The sequence below is a fragment of the Semicossyphus pulcher genome, unplaced genomic scaffold, assembly GCF_022749685.1.
Source record: "Semicossyphus pulcher isolate SPU_LCO1_2020_fin unplaced genomic scaffold, fSemPul1.0.p SCAF_12, whole genome shotgun sequence".
Taxonomy (NCBI): Eukaryota; Metazoa; Chordata; class Actinopteri; order Labriformes; family Labridae; genus Semicossyphus; species Semicossyphus pulcher.
This window is the reverse complement of record NW_027211626.1, coordinates 21,200,960-21,214,682: the sequence shown is the minus strand read 5'-3', so window position 1 is coordinate 21,214,682 and position 13,723 is coordinate 21,200,960. Positions and strand designations below refer to the sequence as shown.

Here is a 13,723-nt window from a genome sequence, read left to right as displayed (position 1 = left end):
GAGATTGAGGAGACAGACAGTGTAGTGACAGAGGAGGACAAGAGGATGGCAGAGGTGGACATAGGAGGACAGGAGGAGATGACAGTAACCAGGAAGGAAGAAATCAAGTGGCGTCACAGGCTATTCACTACAATCAGGGACACTTCCTTTGAAGATCCTCCAATTCATGAGAAACATCCCATGAGACCCTATGAATACTTCAAACAGTATATACCAGATGAGATCTTCAATTTGATGGCCGACAACACAAATGTTTATGCCATGCAAAGTGGTACAGATTGCGTCATAGCATTTCCCTCTCTACTTGCAGGCTCCTGGGTTTTCCTGGTGATGACCTCACTGCTGTTCCCTACCCTCGCTGTGATACACCTGTCAAGTTCATGTGCATGTTCAGAACCTTATACAGACTCAAAAACATGCAAACATCCAGTTACAGATGTTTAGGCCCTACCTGATTGATTACTATGTCGAAAAACTCAGCCTTATTTTTCTTAAGTTTTTATGACATTTTACGTCCATCTTGTCGTGGCGTCCATTGGAATGGACATGAAAAAATACTAATAAAAACATGAGTTAGAAAAATTTGTTTTTTAATGTTGGAGAGGAGTCAGAATCAGTTTAAAAAAATGTTTTTGCCCAGCAAGAAAAAATGTGGGTCTGAAGGGGTTAAAAATAATGGGGACATTGTATATCCGTGTTCAACTCAAACAATTCCTATCAGAGACAAGGTGTGTCATCAGTATTTTTTTCCTATTTACATTCTTTACTATCTTGTTTGAACATGCACACAGTCACTCTTTTGTTCAGCAACTGTTCAGCCGTTAAGTCAAGTGCGTCATGGCTGTGAACATTCCAGGAGTGATAGTGATGGGGTTTTTTTACCTGCTAGTCCTTGGGACTGGCATCTGGGCTTCTTTTAAGTCGAAACGGGAGCAGAAAAAGGGTGCAGCTACCACATTGGAGATGACTCTGCTGGCAAACAGACGCATCAACTGGCCGGTAGGGATCTTCACAATGTCAGGTGAGCTCACAGCCGAGTGCCCTAGCCGTAAAGAAATAAAAAAGTCTCTGAGATTCTCAGATGTCAAATTTTAGTTGCTAGTATAAAGATGGCAGCTTTAAGGTAATTAGAAGCTATTAAGACTGCTAATGCAATGATATCAATTAATTAGGGCCCGAGCACCGACGGGTGCGAGGACCATATTGAAACTGAAGGAATTCTTCTTCTTCTTTTTCCTTCCCAATTGAAAATTGCATATTTTGCGGCTTTAACATGTCCCCACCTCGCAACTTACAGGACTTAAAGGATCTGCTGTTGACGTCTTGGTGCCAGATACCTCAGCACACCTTCAGAGTCCATGCCTCGATGGGTCAAGGCTGCTTTGACGGCAAAACAGGGCTGTTGATGATCTATTTTCTGTTGTACTTGTTTTGTGCCTGTGGGGGTGAAGGGGCACTAAGCAAGAGTCATCATTCAGTGTTACTTTCATTACAAATAGTGGAATTTCAGCTAATGTTGAATGAGGTACAAAGCCTAAAACATCTTGCTTACCTAGCAGCATACTCTGTACAGTATGTGCTAAAGGAATCAACGGAGAATCAGACACCTGTAAGGCTAGGTTGCTTGCCTGAGCCATTTTTACTATTAGGTGGGAATTGACTTTTGTGATTTCGGTTTTATCTGATAGCACATCCTCTGTACAATTTGCCCATGTTTTTCTCTACTGATCTGATTGCTCTGTGTGTACGTATTCTTCCCACAGCCACCTGTATTGGAGGGGCCTTCATCGTTGGCACAAGCGAGATGGTGTACACCCCCTCTATGGGACTTATATGGACCATCATTATGTTTTTTGCATATTTTGCTTCTTTTATTATAGGTAAAAAATACCTGCAAACAATTAATATTCAAATTATTATATTATCAAAAGACTAATGCAAACACACTTATAAGGTTAATGTATTCTTACTATTAAGGGGGTCTTGTGTTCGCCAAGCGGCTGAGAGATGGAAAATACATGACAATGCTGGACCCGTTCCAGATCAAATACGGAAATGCGGTAACAGCAGTTCAGTCCCTGGCTTCGATTGTTGTCGACATTACCTGGGTGCCTTCAACACTAATGGGTTTAGGTATGTTGAAGTATTTATTTACATGCTTACCTACAGCATAAAGGTATCAGACAGTGTTTTTTAAGCACTGACAATGACAACTCAGAGTAGAAAGACACATATCTGTCTTGCAAATAGAATCTAGATGTAAATAGGGATGCAAACCATATGTTACAGAATCAATAGTTTTCCAGGGCACTGACACAGTATGATCTGTTGACAGGTGCAACTATGAGCGTGATTCTGGATTTGCCCTATAATGTGAGCATCTGGATCTCTGCAGCTGTGATCATTGTCTATACACTGCTTGGAGGTCTCTACTCTGTGGCCTACACAGATATTATACAGCTCATTCTCATATTCTTCAGCTTGGTGAGTTAACTGTATTGAAGACCTTACCTAAGGCATTGGTTTAAATTAGTTACCTTTGATATACCAGATTCTGGTATATATCTTTTTCATTGTGGAAAGTATGGAGGTGTAGCATCCAAACTAGGCTTTGTTTGTTTGTTTTTGTGTTTTGACACTGTTATGTGGAAAGGGCTGGACATAAATGTGTCAGGTAACTCAATACCATATTTCAAGACACTACCCAATGGTTCCAATCAAATTGAACACATGGCTGACCTAATATTCACAATAAACACAACAAAACAGCTTGAACCATACATTTGTATTGTAATGATTAAAATCCTCTATGTGTCAATGTTTTATAATGGTGATCAATGGGAAAATCTGGAATATTTTCAAATCACACGACTTCTGTTAGTGTCAAGTTGTCCAGTTTGACAAACTGGAAGCATGGCTGACGTTGTCACATCTCCAGCTCCACTAATAGATCCATGGTGGTATATGGTAGATCTTTGTGATGTGCATGCCCTTTGTCTGTGCAGTGGATCTGTGTCCCTTTTGTCATGATGAACCCCTACTCCATGGACATTACCGAGACAGCCTTTAACAACACTGTTCATGCTCCCTGGATTGGTAAACTAGAAGCCAACATGGTCTGGAGAGCAATAGATTACTTCTTGTTTTTGGTAAATTGCACGCACACACACTAATATTTGTCGATGATCAAAAACAGAAATTACATATATATTGTCAGAATTCCTGTTGTCCTAACGTTTGTCTGTTTATCAAGGCGCTTGGGAACCTAGGATTTCAAGCCTATCACCAGAGGACTTTGTCGGCCTCTTCCTCATCCACAGCTCAGCTCACATGCTTTGTTGCTGCTTTTTGTACCTTCATATTTGGGGTACCTTCCATATTGATTGGGGCAGTGGCATCATCCACAGGTATTACAATTTCCTAAATACTTCAATAAACTTTGAAAACGCACTGACTTCTGACCTGCGTGGGGTCATACCCAGAGGTGGAAAGTAATTAATTACATTTACTCGCGTTACTTTAATTGAGTAGTTTTTTAAGTAGTTTTTAAAATCTGTAATTTTACTTTTAGTTAAGTAGGTCTTGTTTGAAGTATTGTACTTCACTAATTTAAATCACATCCGTTACCGAGTAAAAAACAATCTGTAGGCCTAAATTTAAAAAAACAAAAGGGAAAAATCACGCCCCGTAAACAACTGCAGGGAATGATGGGCTGGAGAACAAACTGGCGCTAAATCACAAGGAAGATGGAGACGGACAACAGTGGTGTAGACCCAGCTGAAGGCAAAACGTTGAATTCTGATACTGAGATTTTGTTCTTCTTTGGGTCATTAGGGAAAGTCACAACACTTTGACCCTTGACCCATTTTGATTAATAGTTTTGCAGTATGACTGTTGCTGGTGTTAGTTGGTAAAGAAAAGAAGGATGGTCTGAAGAATCCACATTGTTAGAAAATGTTTTATGGGATGGTCTGAACTGAAATGACACAATATACCGCCCTCAGGGTTTTAAATGTTGTGCGTCGACAGGTTTTATTTTGTCATTGCCCTTTAATTTGTAAAGATCTTTCTTTAATGAACAACCAATTTGAGATGTATATCCCCTTGTCCTTTTTGCACTACACAGGAGAGACCCCCCTCCAGTTGTTATAAAAGTAACTAAGTAACTTTTACTTTAAGTACATTTTAAACAAGCCACTTTTCACTTTTACTTGAGTACATTTTTAGACTGGTAATTTGATTTGTACTTAAGTAACATTTCATCAAAGTAATACTACTTTAACCTGAGTAGAATATTTTAATATTCTTTCCACCCCTGGTCATATCATGACACACTGGTTGGCGTGTACTGAACATCAAAACAGCATATGCCTACTTGCTGAACTATCCGGAAATCCACTGCATATTAATAACCTATCCCATCACTTCTTTCTATCTTGTTGTCCCTCTGTCAAACCATCAGACTGGAACCTAACTTCTTATGGTTCTCCATCTCCATTTGAACGCGGAGAGGTGGCTCTAATCCTCCCCATCACCTTGCAGCATCTTACCCCTTCTTACGTCTCTATGTTTGGTATCGGAGCCATTGCTGCTGCTGTTATGTCCTCAGCTGACTCGGCTCTGTTGTCTGCAGCCTCTGTCTTCACCACCAACATCTACAAAAACGTCCTGAGAAAAACGGTTTGCATATTTGAAACAATTGTATTGTTTGAAAAATGTTCCGATCCACATAAAGGCTGTTGGATCGTTATGACAAAACATTTTAAGGTTATCCATCCATCCATCCATGCATTCATTATCTATACCGCTTATACTGTAGGGCCGTGGGGGGAGGGGCTGGAGCCAATCCCAGCTGTAATTGGGCCAGTGGACTGATCGCCAGGAATGGACTGTTTTATTGATGGTTTATTTCTTTAACCGGACTATCGAATGAGATGATGCAGATTACATCAAATAACCTCTGGCACTACAAGAATGGTCCACCGTATAGAATCCAAGAACTTATCAGCAATGCCAAACTCTACGCGACAATCACCCCTTTGAGCAAACATATGCAACATATTAAAGCATGCCAGCCTAAAGAGCTAAAAGCTTTGAGGACAAAATGTTCACTTTCTGTTCACATATGCGGTCTTATTCACGAGGGAGGGTAAAATGGTTTCAAGAAAATCCCTCCACCATGTGTTAAGGTGCCGATTCTTGGAGGTTGACTAGGGTTGATCCTCTTGTAGCTGTAAGGGGGCCTAATGATAGGTGAAACTTAATTAACATTAATATTTTTATTCAATTGGAATGAACACCCAGATCTTTGCTTCTTTTAAAATTGAAATGTGCTTTATTATGCAAGGGTCTGGTCAAAGCAGTTTTACAATTCAGTAGGCGATAGAGTTTTAGTTGTAGGTAGAATTGTCATAGTAATTATCTGCAAAAGAAGGGTTTTGTATTTTGATGACTGGCCTTTTAACAATGTTCTACTTCTATACTCATTTAGGCATCACAAAGAGAAGTCCAGTGGGTCATCCGTGTTGCCGTGGTGTTACTTGGCCTGGCTGCTACATCCCTCACCAGTCTGAAAAACAGCATCATAATGTTGTGGTTTTTTGGAACTGAAGTGGCCTACATTTTAATCTTCCCTCAACTAGTCTGCGTCCTCTATCTCAACGTCTCCAACGGTTACGGGGCTGTTATGGGCTGGTTGGTGGGATTGGTTGTAAGACTGCTGAGTGGGGAGCCATCTTTAGGGTTACCTGTAGTCCTGCACTTCCCAGGATGCACCCTTGAGGAAGGTGTTTATGTCCAGTACTCTCCAGTTAAGACCATCTCCATGCTGTCTGCCCTTTCTGCCATCTTGACTTTCTCCTACCTAGCTTCTGTGCTATTCAACAAAGGCCTGCTTCCTGAGAAGTGGGACGTGTTCCAGGTGACAGCCCTGCAGTCACCACAACCACGGACAACAACAGATGATGAAAAAGAAGAGAGAACTGTGAAATTATTAAAAATGAAAAACACAGGGACAGAATGAACAGTGTAGGAATGTAGTGTGTCTACAGCTGAGGAAGACGCAATGTGTTTGATGGCATGACAACATCATAAGATCTCACTTACTTAAGACTTTTTAATCACACTGTATTTTGTACAACCTTGTAGTAATACTTCATTGTATCAAAGGGAAATACTCAATTTTTGTGTGTGTCTAAGCTCTTTTCGGAGTGTTCTATCTAAGTGTGCGTGTATGTGTGGGTGCTTGGTGTGTCCTCTAGGCCGACTTTTTCATCAACCTATGCTGCCAGCTGGAGCAGCTTGATTTGTGCGCAGCCAAAACTATCCACCAATCATGAGAGAGCACCTGCCCACTCACCATTTAAGACCCCATGCAGGTCGTCATTCAAGGCAATTTTTGACCGAGACCAGCTCGCTTCTGTGCCTCCCGTGCTATAAGCCCCACTACTGTTAGTAAACTGTAAATTGTTGTAAGCTTTGTAAGAGGCACTTGTCCAGACTAGTCCAGATATTCCTTTTTTTTTAAGGATTTACTAAGACACACTACACATACTAGGTTTAGGGGTGCTGTTTCACTTGTTGTTTGGTTAGTTACCATTTATTTGTTTCACTTATTATAAAAAAATAGTATTTTCAACTCTAGTTTAGAGTCCTTCTTTTGTTCTACTTATCTATTGATTTGAGCAGCATCCACAAGCCCTTTCAGTTACGGTTTGCATCACCTTTTTGTTATTGTCAACCAGTTTTGGCTGTGTTAATAAATAACTTTTGCCTTACCTAAAACAACAGTTTTTTCTGTTGCTTCTTCGTAACAATGTTTTAGCATGTTTACCCAAAATTCAATCAGAAATATAAAGTGTTCTTTCCCGAAATTAACAATACATTGGGAATTAAATATAAATGTGAATTGTAAAACAAAGTTTATTATTGCGTGAGAAGTAGTATTGCAGCTTTAATTAATCAAGTTTTGTCAGTGAGTGTGCTGTGTTTTTACATATACAGTATTTTCAGGATTTTGAATATAATTCTTTTTCCATTGTTTAAAGGAAAAACAGCTTTTAACTCTTTCCCTCTTTCAAACTATTTCTTACATAACACAGATCTAGAACTATAAATTAATTGTAACCATTCTCAGGCCTAGAAATATTATTAGTGTAACTGAAGTATTTTTTATGAATTTAACTTAAAAACATGTTTAGTGATGGAGATGACATTGTGTGGCAAAAAAGACTGCTTGTATTTGAAATGACATGTTACAAACAGCAATGTTGAATCTCTTTTATCTCCGACACAAAGTAACATCAATTTTGAAAAATAACTTTGCTATGTCAACTTAGAACCCATCTGTGTACAATAAACCACGAACCATGTTGGAAAATTGCTTCTTCCTTGCTCTTTATGTGCTGAAACCGACAAGCAAGTTGCAAAAGTTTGACTTAAAAAATTGCTTAACATAAACAGATCACACACTGAAACCAACATTTCTGACTTGAAATGAAATTAAACATACCAACAGTATTTTTCTAAACTAACAGGATTTACACTGTTTGATCAAAACTATGCATACACCTTTTTTATTTTGTTTTTTTCCATGGTTTGAATATAGGTAACCTAGTTCCAGTTAGGGAATTTGAGGCATTTTTACTTGGTCCTGTCTTATTCTTACATCAAAACATTTTATTAGACCAGACATGACAACAATTGCAGGCTTTACATTTTCAATGATATAAAAAGATAGAATGTAAATATTTTAAACTCATCAAACAACATTCGCATGCCTTCCCCGTGTCCTGCCTCAAGAAAGTTCGAAGTTATCGGCTGAAATTCCATCTGAAAGGGGGTGTTGCTCAAGAAAAAGATGTTTTTCTTGGATCTGTTTTTAGTGGTTGGCCCATCACTGAAAACTATTGGGTTCAGTTCTTTGAGGAAGGGGGGCACATAGTTGAGATGAGCTCAGGTATCTGATGGGATTGATACATTGATGAGTTAATGGAACCGACAGACACCATGCCAGTCTTAGCGTGAGCCACATCTGTATGCAGAGTTGCCTGTTGGTGGGAATCGCCAAAATTGACTGCTTGGATCTCATCCCCATATTTACATGGATAGTTTTCTGCAAAAACAATCTGCAAGACAATACTATCATCTTCTCTATTTGCTTTCCACCTTCTGAGAGCTGAGTACTGATGTCTAAAGTTGTAGATGTCCCTTTGCTGTTGGGTGAACTTCAAACTTTGCATTCGTCATGACCATCAGTGACTTGCAGTGGAGACATGCAGGTATGGTTAACAGGTGTCATACCCGGATACAGAATAATTTTATCCACTTCCTAATTTTTTTTGAGTGTCTGGTGTGGGGGTGGAGGGGGGAACAGGAAGACACTAACTGAAACCAATTACTGGAAAATCTAACCTCGCTCTACCTCCTATTCATTCTGCTTTCACAAAAGGTTCTAATGGCCTCTCCTGTTTAAACCTACAGTGAGGAGTAATTAACTCTCTCTATGAAATACTGACACCCCTATATGATTTACAAAGCAACCCAGACCAAGAACTACAGTTTCATCAACAAAGTTACTATTACCAAGCAACCACATACGTATGTTAGGTTTAGGTTAAACAAGAAGTATGAGATGTACTAAAACAAAGCTTATTGCTGCAAATGTCCATTACTGCGTTGGTAAGCATACTCCGAACTATGTTATTTTAAAAAAGATATCAGCATCATGGGGTAGGGAGTGACTGTCCTTATTCCTGTGCTATGTAAAGGTTCATAGGTCGTTAGTACCCTCTGGTGTTGATGGGTCGTTAGACTCACGGGATCCTGAATGTGATTTCAGCTGTTTGGGCAGAGAATTCAACACTGCATTGTATGTGCATCTTCAAGTATCTTATCAATTTCAATAATTGTTGTCTCCACTAGTCACTTACACACAAACACATGGGAAAATAGGGCTTGGTTGAAAAATCCCAAAGTTATCCTTTAAGGCAAACTTAAACTTAACCACACAAGACAGCATACCTCAAAAAACGTGATCCCATGGGCAGTAGTAGCCACAAACTACCTATAGGTATAGAGCCTTCAGACAGTGGCCATTTGGCTTGATTTCTCTGATGGACTCTAAAACAACCAACAAGGAATTGGTAGCAATGAAAAAGACTGACTTACACAACAACAGCACAATGTAACACTTATTAGTTCTAGCAAAGGCACTGGAGCAGTCTCACAATGTACTAATAGTTGTTTTAAAAAAAAAAGTTCTACCCTATTTGTTTCAGTGAGTCTTGCCAACACACCTTAGGCTTCACCTATTGGTTTCTCAACTGCGTAAATGCAGCCTCAAGCTCTTAATTTTGCTGCCGCCATGTTGGTTTTCCTGGAGTCAGAAGTGAACACATTTGGAAAAGGTGCTGTGCTGAAGAGGAGCGAGGGGTTGGCAAACACCAAGTTATCAAAGCTAAACAGTCAACACCCATGATTCACTAACAGGTGAATGGACTAGTTGAGTGAGTTTCTATTTGTGGTTGTGGTTGACCTCAGTTGTTTATTTTAGACTGAAGTAGTAGCAGACTCGCCGCTCACTCGCCCAAATCTCTGGTGAGAGAGCAGCAGGTCCAGGCCATGTACCAGGGACTTAAAATAACAGCTCTTCTCATCACTGCTGTCCGCCATAATCTCTCAGGGGAAAAGCCAACAACAATCTTGAGGGCAATGCACTGGTCAGCGAATAATTTGCCAGGTGTGGCAAGAGCAGTATACCTGCTACTTAATGCAAATGCAGCTTTAAGTGGAACTGCTGTCATGAGTTATTCTAGTTTAGATATGTGTTTGATGTTCTGTATATGATGCCATCACATATGACTATCAGCTGCAAGTTCTCTTGATGGTTCTCAGCCACAGGGTGCAGAACTCCATTAGTGCCAAGCTTCAATCAATTATGACTGAAAAAGATATTCAAGTAAAAACAGGAAAATGTGTACATCAACCTATGCAGTGTAAAATAATTCAATCATTTTACTTCCCCCCAAAGAACAATCTTTTATGCAGTGCTGAATCCAAAACAAGAGATGTGATGTTTAATCAGGAGACTTAACCCTCTATGGCATGACTTTTAATTTTAAGGTGGAAAAAATATTTCACTCCATTTTTTGAGAGCTTTTAGGTCCCTGATAATATATCAATCATAAAATTTTGGCCTCAGGGCAACAGTGTGCGACGGGGGCACTAAAACGCCAAGGTTTTCACTACTACATGGAATGAGAATAAGCAAGCAGGAGATACATTAGAAAATGTTTTATTGAAAGAAACAGTTTCACAGACCATAAAACTCTTGAATGTACATGAGAACAGTACACTAGAACTATCTGATTTGGTCCAAAAATGTCCCGCAAAGCAAAAATGTGTACTGTAGCCTTTTCTGTATGGAACCAGAGGAAAAAGTTGCTGGGTATTTCGTATCACATCTCACTTGTAGTGTAGCCTATTCTGCATGGAACCGCAGGAAGCAGTTGCTGGTTGATGTGAAGCAGAGGTGGACACCACATTTTCTGCACTTGTTTTTTGGAGTACCTTTGCATCCTGGGACCTTACATCTCCCCTTATTTTCAGCCATTACAATCCAGTGGGCTGTGGCGTCCAGGTGCACATCAGAGACTGGAATGGGAGTAGCGGGTCCTCTTCTACACTTCTCTGCATGCTCCCCAGCAATTGTAGAACTGGGACGACTTCTCTTCCGCTCCAGGTTCTTTCCGCTTTAGCCCAGGCTTTCTGCGATGTAGGACTTGAATGTGTACAGCTTCATGTGGTCCACTTTTCTCAAGCCATTGTCGTTGCAATCTCTCCTGTAAAGAAGCCAGGCGGTCACATTCATCATGTCAACAAAGTGGAACACCAGCCTGTGATACCACTTCTTCGACCTGATCTTCGTGCGATACAGTGCAATGAGAGAGTCCAGCAGGTCCACCCCACCCATATTTCTATTGTACTCTTTCACTACAGCAGGACAGGGGACTTTGATGACTTCTTTTCTCTTGCCATCCCACCTCTCCACCTCTGTGAGTGGGTGTGCACCCATGTAGTTACTGAGAAGGGTGACTGCGCGGTTGTCATGCCACTTCACTGCATGCAAGCTGGTTTCTCCAACCAGGGCTGTCTTCTCTGTCACAGATCCTCTTCCCGTTCTCTTCAGCTCAGCATCAGATGTCAAATTTACACCTGGTAGTCTGTTGCTGCGAACCGTGCCAGTAGCGTGGATTCCATCCTTGGCGAGTGTGAGGATGAGAGGGACACCTGTAAACCAGTTGTCAAAGAACAACTTGTGGCTCTGCTGCTTTGGGATTGGCTGGGCCAGGCGGAGGACAACATTGCCACTTGCTCCTACATCTGCCAGTGCAGGGGGTTGAACAACTCTCCCTGTGTAGATCTCGAAGTTGTGTGGGATACCTTCAGAGCTGGCCAGGATGAGTATTTTGTATCCCCATTTCTTGGGTTTGGCTGATACACACACACACGCATACACACACAGACACATATTAAAAGAAAAAGGCTTTTGACTCCTCTGTTTTATCTAATTTTAGACCAATCTCAAAGCTCCTGTTTGATTTTAAAGAAAGCTGTACAATTGCAGTCTTTTCTAGATGTCTATATGTTCTAGATATACTTCCAATCTGGTTTTGAAGCTTTTCACGGCACAGAGTCTGCACTTTTTAATAAATGATCTTTTCTTAACTACTGAATCTGGTGACTCTGCCCTTCACCGAACTGCTGCTTTTGACACTGTTGACCACACAACTCTTATCTCTCGCTTAGAGCACTGTGTGGGTCCAAAGGGTACAGCCTTAAGAGTGGTTCAGTTCTTATTTGTCCGAGAGATGTTTTCAGATAGACTTGGTGACTCTGCATCCTCTTCTGCCTCCCTACCATGTGGAGTCCCCCAAGGTTCAATTCTTGGGCCCATGCTTTTTTCTTCTTAACTCTTCCCTCTGGGTTTGGTCTGGCATGGCATCTCTTACCATCTGTATGCAGATGACTCAGAAATTTATTTGCCCCTGTAAAGAAATGATGGCCGCTCCCTGAAACCTTTGCTCAAGTGTCTTAAAGACATAAAAGCCTGGTTGGCCTGAAAGTTTTTAAATTGTAATGAAAATAAAACTGATGGTATTTGGACCCAGTGGTGTCTGTGATGCTCCTCCTATGGACCTGGGCGCCCTGCAACCATATGTAAAATCCACCGTTAAAAAACCTTGGACAGCCAAAATGGACAGTTATTTTAAATCGGATAAACAGATAAACTCTGTTGTTACATGTAGTTTTTACCATTTGAGGCTTTTATCTAAGATTAAGTCGGTTTTATCTTTTAATGATTTTGAGAGGATGATACATGCTTTTATCTCAACCTGTTTGGACTACTGTAATGCACTTAACCAGTTAACCAGGGCTCCCTTGCACGCTGACAATTAGTCCAAAATGCTGCTGCTCGTCTTTTAACAGGCACTTGTAAGCCCCATATTGGCCTCCCTCAACTGGCTCACTGTTCATTTTAGGATTTTATTTTTCGTTTTCGTTTTCGTTGAGGAACACGACAACGAGTTCAAGGTGTTGACTTGGCCTCCAAATTCCCCAGATCTCAATCCAATCGAGCATCTGTGGGATGTGCTGGACAAACAAGTTTGATCCATAGAGGCACAACCTCGCAACTTACATGACTTGAAGGATCTGCTGCTAACGTTTTGGTGCCAGATACCTCAGCACACCTTCAGAGGTCTAGTGGAGTCTATGCTTCAACCAGTCAGGGCTGTTTTGGCAGCAAAATGGGGACCTAAACAATATTAGGCAGGTGGTCATAATGTTATGGCTGATCGGTGTACATTTTCTCGTGCCTCAAATGAACACACACCTTTAAGGTGAAAATAACATTGTGACGTAACCCAGCTTTGCTTACACCATCTTGTAAAGCGAACCAGGCCAAGTCTAGCACACTCTCTTTTTTTAAGTTTTGCAGTCCCATCCGCCATTTTGAACCCTCACTTGACACATTTACCCACGTTTGTGCCGCTAAACTTTCTCTCTTTCTCTCTGTCTCTCACTATTCACACACATGCACCTGTGCCACTCCTTCTTGGTTTACACTAAATGCTTGTAGATTGTTTTTTGGTAGTTTGTTTTACTAAAATATCATTGATTGTGATTATTGCTATTTTGGTTAAATAGATTCTATCATACTTAAAATAGCACTTTCTGTGATTATTGGTGCCTGTGCATTGTAGTAACAGCTGGTTGCAAGGTAAGTGCTTTTCCCACTTAGAAATATAAAATAGTGTTTAAATATTGACTACTTTGTTGAGTTAATGGCTAATACCCTATTTCCCTTTCATGGTTATTACTACTTGTTACTACATCCCAACATATGTTTCATGTTGTCTGATGTTTTTATGCTAATAAAATAGTTTTAGATTTTCAATAAAGAATTAACGTACAGTTATGTTTTAAATAAAGACATCTGTGTTGATTTCCCATGATGAGTTTTACTACTCTAGAAACATGAATAATCTATGACCCGACCCATTTGATTTTTTATCTAACCTTTTAACTCTGTAATAATAGAAGGTGTAACAAAAACTACCTTGAGTTCAGTGTAGTGTTAAAAACAACAATGCAAACTGCTTAAATTATTCATTCAGTAAAATAATTTTAGAAATGGCATGTTTCTCTCCTGTTGATCACT

The 13,723-nt window shown here is 40.3% G+C and overlaps 1 protein-coding gene across 1 annotated transcript; it reads left to right on the top strand.

Moving 5' to 3' along the window:
* The first annotated feature begins 837 nt into the window (after nt 1-837).
* On the top strand, nt 838-7,354 carry LOC138588893 (high-affinity choline transporter 1-like). Its single transcript, XM_069659142.1, has 8 exons — nt 838-1,021; nt 1,764-1,880; nt 1,978-2,133; nt 2,336-2,484; nt 3,006-3,149; nt 3,254-3,407; nt 4,463-4,680; nt 5,492-7,354. Exons 1-8 carry the CDS (start codon nt 838-840, stop codon nt 6,020-6,022), a joined length of 1,653 nt encoding a protein of 550 aa, XP_069515243.1. The 3' UTR covers nt 6,023-7,354.
* The last annotated feature ends 6,369 nt before the right edge of the window (nt 7,355-13,723 follow it).